The sequence below is a fragment of the Peromyscus maniculatus genome, chromosome 6, assembly GCF_049852395.1.
Source record: "Peromyscus maniculatus bairdii isolate BWxNUB_F1_BW_parent chromosome 6, HU_Pman_BW_mat_3.1, whole genome shotgun sequence".
NCBI lineage: Eukaryota > Metazoa > Chordata > Mammalia > Rodentia > Cricetidae > Peromyscus > Peromyscus maniculatus.
In genome coordinates this window covers 86341665-86350394 of record NC_134857.1, presented here as the reverse complement: position 1 = coordinate 86350394, position 8730 = coordinate 86341665, and the positions used below count along the sequence as shown (strand labels likewise).

At 45.0% G+C, this 8730-nt stretch overlaps 1 protein-coding gene across 1 annotated transcript; it reads right to left on the bottom strand.

The window, feature by feature from the left end:
- Positions 1-39: 39 nt before the first annotated feature.
- Wdr77 (WD repeat domain 77) lies at positions 40-8634 on the bottom strand. Its single transcript, XM_006986391.4, has 10 exons — positions 8500-8634; positions 8070-8255; positions 6255-6396; positions 5929-5978; positions 3437-3507; positions 3257-3311; positions 2763-2834; positions 2065-2173; positions 1474-1542; positions 40-768 (listed from the first exon to the last, which is right to left on the bottom strand). The coding sequence occupies exons 1-10, from the start codon at positions 8612-8614 to the stop codon at positions 609-611; spliced, it is 1029 nt and encodes a 342-aa protein (XP_006986453.1). The 5' UTR covers positions 8615-8634; the 3' UTR covers positions 40-608.
- Positions 8635-8730: the final 96 nt, after the last annotated feature.

Genomic DNA, 8730 nt, shown 5'->3' with positions numbered 1-8730 from the left:
CATACACAACAATGAGGAAGGCACAGGGTGAGCAAGGACTACATTGCAACAGCCAAATTTATTTACCCAGAATATGGATTTGATTCAGCTTAACAGGGATTTGTAGTATTTCCTGTGTCCTCTCAAGGTACAGTGGGCTGGACTTTTGTGAATGGAAGTATTTCCCATAATAATGAATTAAACTCTATATAAAAATAAGTTACCCCATCTGAGTAGCAGAACTACTCCCATGAGTCTATGGATAACCACATTCCATATGCCAAACAAAATTGCCAATTCTTGGACTTGGGGAGCATAAAACCCTCTGGTCACTTTGTGGGGAATACAGAACATTGCTTTGGGAAAGCTGAAGGATCATTTCCCCCACCCCAAACTAGTCAATACACTCATACACATATGCTCTCACACATACATACATTTATAAAGGAAGTTTCTCCTCCTAGTCACTATGGGATGCAGCCTCCCTGAGGCTGAGATTCTGCCTATTACTGCACAGGACTAGGGAGTAAACATGCTCTACAAGGCTCCTGTGCACTCTCAATCAGAAGGCAGGGGCAAGCAAGTAGGTTCTTGCGGGTGGAGGGCTTGTTTCTTTTCTGAAATCCATTCTACTCCACAACATTCTCAGGTCCAGGGGCTGGGAGAGGCTCTAGGGGCACAACATGGTGGATGACTTGATGGTCCCAGCCAACTGTGGTAAGGAGGGAGTGGTTGAGTGGAGACCACGTAGCATCTCTCACGAAGTCTCTGTGGGCTCGACTTCTAAACCTAGAACAAAGGGGGTGGAAATGAGGTGTGATAAGAGACAAGACAAAAACCCAAGTGATAAGACAGAAAGAAAACCTAACATGCTCAGGACACATTTTTTGAAACATTTCACCACTGTACAGCCTCATCACCAGACAGTGCAAGTTCAATCATCCAATGCAGTCTAAAGAAATGGTGGGCAGAGCAAGGAAGTGGATATATCTATCTACGACCAAGCAGGAAATCATCGCAAAGATGTACACCCAGGTGTTCCTTTCAGTGCCTTTCATGCTACCAAAGTGGTTCCCTACCTGAAGCTGGAATGCTAGCTAGACTTAGCTTACAATCAGACTGCTTCCAGTGCTCAGTCTCTGCACACACATACACACAAATGGAGAAAACTCTTGGCAGGGGTAGGGGTGGTTGTTGAGAAATTTCTTCTATTTATTTTTATTTTTAATAATGTGTAAGTGAGTATGTGCACCTGAGTGCAGATGCCCACAGAAGCCAGAGGCATCATATGCTTTCTATATGGAGTGGCATATAGCTGTGAGCAGAATGATGTGGATGCTGGGAACAAAAGGAAGTGGTCTTAACTGCTGAGCCATTTTTCCAGACCCAACAAAGGAAGAATTCTGCATGCATGTTCCTGAAGAGAAAACAGACCTGCTTGCCCATTGGTCTTGATCCCTGATTCCTGACCATGGGATTCTACTTCAAACTTACACCTCAGAAAGGCTTGAATCCAGCACAGCAAGTGAGCAGTCTTCACTGAGAGAGGCCAGAAAGGGAACACTAGGAGAGGGCACAAAGAGAAGAGAAGATAAAACTCACAGATTCCACAACCAAAACCTGACTGGGCCAGCTCCAACCCCACTGTAAACTGAGCCAAGTGAGAAGCCAGCCTGGTAGGCAGTTCAGGTTAACGTCTTGCTGCCATTACAATTCCAAAGAAAGACAAGGAAAATCAAACAGAGCCCACGCTCAAAGAAACCATCCTGGCAACCAACTACCCCAATGGGTCCCTCTCTACATTAGCAATTACCCAGAACCAGACTCCTCAACCACATGGTGCCAGAAGCCTACATTGTTAATCAAGCTGTGTTGAACAGGAATGAGATCACATTTCAGCCTACACAACCCCTAATAAGGACTACATTGACTAACTTAGGAAAACCAAGCTAGAGCACTGCCCCATCTAAGGAACAACGTAACCAGCTAATGCTTTGCTAGTAGATACATCCCTTATCACTCCATTCCTACTCCTTCACCAGAGTCCCCACCCATCCCTTCCAGGTCCTTGGTGACAAACAGTACCTGTGTGGAGAGAATACCAGTCTAGTGACACACTGGGAGTGTACAGCTGAGCTGAGGGTACAGCTTGCATTCTTGGTGTCCACAAGGGAGACAGATCCATTCTCATCACCTGTAGAAGAAACAGCACGTCACAGTAGTTAAGAACATACACTGCAGGCTGGGCATGGTCAAGCATGCCTTTAATCCTAGCATTCAGGAGGCAGAGGCAGGATAATCTCCTTGAGTTCAAGGCCAGCCTGGTCTATATACCAAGTTCCAGGGCAGCCAGAGCTACACAGAAAGACCCTGTCTTAGGAGAGAAAACAACAAGAAGCCCACATAGGCTTTTTGTTATCAGCCAGACCTGGATTTAAATGTATCTTAGTCCCTCAAGATATGGACAAGCACCACTCTGAGCACCAGTTACCTTCTGTAAGGCAGGATCAGTAAGCCACTGTGTGGTTGTAACAATTACTGGATAAAGTTATTACTTTAACTACAAGCTATTACCATGTGCAGTCACTAACCATGCTCAGAATAGGGGAGCTGGAACAATGAGGAACCAAACCCACTAGGAAAATAATACGTTCTCCAAAGCTAAACAAAACTGGCATAATTCATGTAGTGCCTAGGTGAGCTGACAAGAGCATGTACACCGTGCAGGGAGCATTTTCCCACCCCCCGGCCCCATTCCCAGTCAGCATGTCATGCTGCCTTACCAAAGACAAAGACTTCACTCTGCTGAGGATGCCAAGCCAGGGAGGTAGGAAGGTAGCCAGAGGCATTGCAGCCTAGAAAAGAGAAAAGGGAGGTTTGAAACAAAAGCCACAACCTAGAAGGAGCAGTTTTTCAAATGAAGTCACAAAGTCCTGGGAACACTTTCACTGGGTTTCTTAAATACTGCTATGGCAATCATGCCTGTCCTCATCCCCGAGCCTCACAGCCTACATCTATCCATCAGTCTCCTGTCATTGGGGGATATACATTTAAAGCACAAAGCATAAAACTATAGCATAACTCCAGCCCTTTGTCTCTGTTTGACGCTAGTCCTTCCTCTTGGTACTCACTGCACTAGGTCAGCAGAGCATCAGTGACACTGAAAATGATGTCACAGAGGGTGGGCACCTGGCAACTCTGCTCTGACTCTGGACAAACAAAGCCTCTTCCAAGTGGGTTTCTATTACCACTTTCTCATCACTGGTCTCAGACTCACCCAACTGCGATGCTGGCTTAGGACAGCGGGTATCCCAGAGCAAAATTCGACTGTCCTAGGAAGAAAAAGGGTTCCATAATCCAAAAGAACAGCTGCTGGCCAGTCTCCACACTGGAGATTTAATAGGATTTGGGCCTATTAAAGTTCAGCTGTGGTTGGAAAGAAGTGACTGGATCTCACCTCACTGCATGAAAGAAACACAGAGTCCTTGTGGGGAGAGGCAGCAACACAGGTGACCTGTCCAGCATGAGCTGTAAAGGAGAAACATGGCAGAGAAAAGAGACTGTAGACTGTAAGAAGTAGGCCTGCTTCCATCATGTAACTTAATAAATATTATGACAGATTATAAACCAAAACAACAACCAGAGGAAAAGTTGATAGTTTAAAAACCTGAAAGGCTGAGAGAAAATAATAAACTAGTAGAGATGATGAAGTCCAACTACAGTCTTAGAAAGAAGAGAGGAGGAGTTTACAATACGGATGTTTCAAAGAGGTTAACTAGTTCTATAAGTTTCCATAATAGAGACACAGACCTCTAAGTAGTACAGAAAAACTTGAGAGTTCTGGTGCTACGTTTTAAGCAAAGTGAGTTTTCTGATCTGCTTTCCCATCACCCTTCTCCCACTTTATAGGTGGAACATGTACCTCCCTTCCAGCCTGAAAACCTAAGGCTCTCAACCTAAGAGCCAAAGAGCAAAGGGCTCTTGGAAGAACTCAGTGAAGGGACTGACCCTGTCTCAGTCACCCCACAAATACAAGCGCAGCTCTGTGACTTGCCTTTCTGTTTCTAACAGTGAAAACTGGAAAATGAAATGGTTGTTGTCATAAGAACATAACCAATTAGCTTATCTGAATTAATAAACCAAGCTGGACCTTTTTCTAAAAGAACATGAAATCTATTGCTGCTAACAATACAAATTAGTTTTCATCATTAGGCTATTTGTAAACAGTTTCTATGAGTAGGTTACTGACACTGAAAAACACATGCTTAGAAAAAAATGTATAACAATGATATGACAAAAAAAATTAACTTCTTGGCAACTACCTAATTTTTAAAAATATTCATCTATTAATTGTGTATGTGTGCATATGTGCCACAGCACATACATGGAGATCCAAGGACAGCTTGCAGGAGTCAGTTCTGTTCCTCCACCAGTGGAATCCAAAGATCAAACACAGGTCTCCCACCAAGCCATCTCACTTGCCTACTCAAATCTTTTAACAGTGTTAAAATGTATGGGAGGGTATAGCTTTTAAATACTTTTAGGAGGTCTACATGGAAAAAAAAATCACTGCTACAAATTAGCTAGCAGCTGAAGAAATCACTGACTGAGGTTGTTTAACCAGCCCTTCCAGAGTACTCAAATGGTTCTGTCTTAAGGATTAAATCACCCTCCATCCTTCTATCCTCACTAGAATCTTCATAAATTCAGAAACCATGAAGAACTGCTACCAAAATAAAGTCAACTGCTGGTTGTGTTAAGTAGAAAGCACATTAAAGAAAGCGATGAAATACCCTGAAAAATGTTTTACAGAGGTGAAAATTCAAAAGTCTTGGTCAGGACAGATGGCTCAATCAGTAAAGTGCTTTCCACATCAGCATGAAGACCTGAAGTCAACCCCAGAATCCAAGTAAAAAGCCAAGTATGGTGGCACTTGCTTATAATCTCAGCTCTGGGGAGGCAGAGACAAGTGAACCCTGTGGTTCCCTGCCTGGTCAGCCTCCCCTCATCTGTGAGCTCCACGTCCTAGTGAGAGAATCAGGCTTGAGAAACAAAGTAGGTATCTCCAAAGTACACCTTTGGCATCCACATGCAGGCACACATTCACACACATGCACAAGTCCCAGATCTTATCCTCTGAGAACAAGGCTCTACTGTGTCTGGGCCAAGCTGGTGCACAGCTTACTGTCATAATAAAGCTTGAATGCTGACAAGAAAATGGAATCTTGATCTGCAGGCTACAAGAAACCAATCAAGAAGGGAAAGAGTCAAAGATTACAGGCGAAGAGATGAGTGAAACTGTCTACTGCTACTGCTAAAGCCTGATGGTAAACGGAATGTAAGAAATGGACAGGAAGGGGACATACCAAATGGAGACTCAAAAGAATCTGATGAACCCTACGTATAAGATGATAGAGGTTGTTGGCCACTGTGGTTTAAAATGTTTGGCTCCTAATTGGTGGACTATTTAGGAAGGACTGGGAGGTGTGGCCTTGTTAGAGGAGGTGTGTCCCTGAGGGTGGGCTTTGAGGTTTCAAAAGCTCACACCAGGCCCAGTCTTGCTTTCTTTCTGCCACATGCTTGTGAATTAGGATGTAAGCCTAGTTACTGCTCCAGCACCATGCCTGCTTGCTTGCCCCCATTCTCCTCACGGTGACTGTCATGGACTAACCCACTGAAACTGTAAGCAGGCCTTCAACTAAATGCTTTTTCCTTAATCATAGTGCTGTTTCACAAGAAAAAACAATAACTAAGACACCCATGTAGTCAAAAGGCTGATAAACCAGAGAAACAGATAGGTGGCAGATAATGGAACCTGACTGTAGGTAGGGGGTAAGGAGAAGCTACCAAAGAGAACACAGACTTGTTATTATTATCCAAAGTTCAAAGATCCCAAAGGAGAAAATAAAAGATAACTACAGCCAGTACCAATCAAGAAGGAATACTTACCTCGGTATGAATTCAGTGACATCTGCTGAGCCAGGTCCCAAATTTTGATGCTGTAATGCAAAAAAAAAAAAAAATAGGAATCGTGACTTGCACTATCAACGTAAAAATGTACTCAAACAAGAACATGTTTGACCAACATGTCCCATATCTGTCTCCTAAACTCCTGCTGTCTTATTTATAATGCACTACCAAATCTCTAAGGAAACAGACATGCTTTTACTCACTATACTCTAAAAACAGCCCAAAACATTACTCAATGAAATTAAGAGGATAGTAAGGATACCCACAGGCAGCCTAGAGAGGAAGTAATGAAAGCAGGGACCCACCAGAAGTCTTTGCTACCACTGACAGCTTGTGTGCCAGAGCTCAGGACAGTGACAGTAGACACAATGTCATCATGCTCATACTTGCAGAACTTGCTGACAATAAGTGTCTCATTCTCATCTAGTTCCCACAATTCAACAGCACCTGTTGAGGATAGAGTGGGGTGAGGTGTAGGTGAGGGAAGCACAAGCCTGGGTTAGACCAAGGTAGTAACTCATGCCTAGGACTCAGGCAGGCACTGTTACTGAACTAACAAAAAGCTGTTCCTGTAAAAGCAAAGTCCACATCATTAAAGGGCTTAGCTAACTTCCAGGTCATTTGGTTTTAAGTTACCTTACTGCTTTCCTAACAACAGCCCAGATGACTATGTGGGGAAAACTGCTAGAAAGACAGGGAAATTGATATAAAATCAATTGTTCTGCTTCTAGAGAGAGGATACTGGGAAACTGGTTCCCAGGGAGAAAAAGATAAAGCCTTACACAGCACAGTTTAGTGATAATATCTCTTCCCAGTTATTCAGACATTAATAAATATTTGATTAAACTGCTTGAAAAAAAAATGCCTTCCACTATTTTAACGTTCAACACTGCCAGAGAGGCCCAATCTCTACTATTCTACTTTTCAACTTTCACACCCTACACCTTAAGAATACATGCATACAATAGGCATGATGGCACACGCCTTTAATCCCAGCACTGGGGAGGTAGAGGCAGATGGATCTCTGTGAGTTTGAGGCCAGCCTGGTCTACAGAGATTTCCAGGATAGTGAGGGCTACACAGAGAAACTGTCTCAAAAAAAAAAAAAAAAAAATCACACACACACACACAAACTTTTGAGATACTTTTAACTGTATAGGTGTTTTGTCTTTGTGTCTATTCACTGAGTATATTCAGTGCCCATGGAGGCCAAAACAGAGCACTGGATTCCCCAAAAATTAGAGTTAGAAATGGTTGTTAGTGGCAATGTGGGTGCTGGGAACTTGGGTCCTCTGAAAAAGCAGTCAGTATTTGTAACCACCAGATCATCTTTCCAGACCCCAAATAAATCTTTTTGAGACAGGGTCTCTTTATGTAGCCTTGGCTGGCCTAGAACTCGCTATGTAGAATAGGCTGGCATACAACTCACAGAGATCCACCTGCTTCTGCTGGGATAGGCAGCGCCCACACCCAGTTCCCATCAACTTCTAAATTTTATTTAATATAATTTTCATTTAATATGATTTTTAATGTAATGTTTGATTCTTGGAGAATTTTGTCCATGCACACAATAGTTTGATCATACTCATCCCTAACTTGCCTAAGATTCACTCCCCCCCAACTTCATTTTTTTTTTCTTCCTTTAACACCAAAGCCTATAATTGCTCAGCCTGACACTCAGTTGCCCAGCAAGGTGGCTGGGTTCAATTCCCAGAATACCCATAACAGTAAAAAGAGGAGGCCAGGCATGGTGGCACATGTCTTTTATCCCAACACAGGGAAGGCAGAAGCAAGGGAAAGACCCCTATAAGTTCAAGGCCAGCCTGGTCTACTTAGTGACTTCTGGGGCAGCCAGGACTACATGGTGAGAAACTGTCTCAAAAAATAAACAAATAAATAGGAATAAAGGTAGCACTGACTGTCTTCAGCACCACCTCTTAAATCAGCATTCTCTTTGGTCTAGGCTGACGGGGGGGCCAAGGGAAGACTGCAATCCATTTCTTAATTTTTTGCGTGAACTGACTGGACATTAGCCCCCTAGCAGTTTAAAACCGTAGGGGGAAAAATACCTTTTCCAACACCAACCTACATCTTCAATTCCAGGGGAGGGAGTGACTCACCTGAATCAGATGCCACTAGGATACCTTTGTCCCCCACCCAGGTGAGGTCAGCTACTCCGGCCTCGGTCTGGACGCCCGCAGAACAGAAGCCTTCGTTGGGGGCCGCATTGGGATCCTTGAAAAACCACAGAGAGCCGGCCCAGCAGCGACCACTCAGACTGGAGGCCCCGAGCAGAAGGGAACCATCTGCGGTGGGGAGAAGGAAGTTAGTTACAAGGTGTCAGATGGCAGGCCCGGCTCGTTCCTATGGTAACCTCAGAAAACCCAACGCCGGCCGGGTCTGGATTTGAGATCGGGTTTGTGGGGTGGGGCTGGGCAGCCCCCGAACGCCTGGCAGGGCGTCCGGAGGGCGCAAGGGGGCTGGGTGGACTTGGCAGGGTCAGTACCGGGGCTGGGTAAAGGGGCTTCCAGGCCCAGAATCTCGGCTCACCAGACCGGTACCGTGCAGCCTCCAACTGCCGTTCCATGCAGGCGGGTGCATTGGGGGGCAGGTTCCACTCGCGGGCCGCCGGGGGCGCGAGCGGGGTTGGGGTCTCCTTCCGCATCTCCACGATTCCAAATCCAACCTGGATCCAAACTTAGGCGATACCGATCCCGCGCTGGCGGAGCCCCCCCACGTGGTGCACCACTGCGCCTCCGCCCCTCTCCGAGGGCTACGCTC

Bases quoted from the DNA above. Each gene is read 5' to 3' on its own strand.
- Wdr77 (XM_006986391.4), bottom strand. From the start codon at position 8,614: ATGCGGAAGGAGACCCCAACCCCGCTCGCGCCCCCGGCGGCCCGCGAG. The intron at 3,312-3,436 runs GTGAGATCCAGT...TTTTCTTCCTAG, and splicing joins TGTTTCTTTCATGCAGTGAG to GACAGTCGAATTTTGCTCTG. The intron at 2,174-2,762 runs GTAAGGCAGCAT...TTTCTTCTACAG, and splicing joins GAGTGAAGTCTTTGTCTTTG to GTGATGAGAATGGATCTGTC.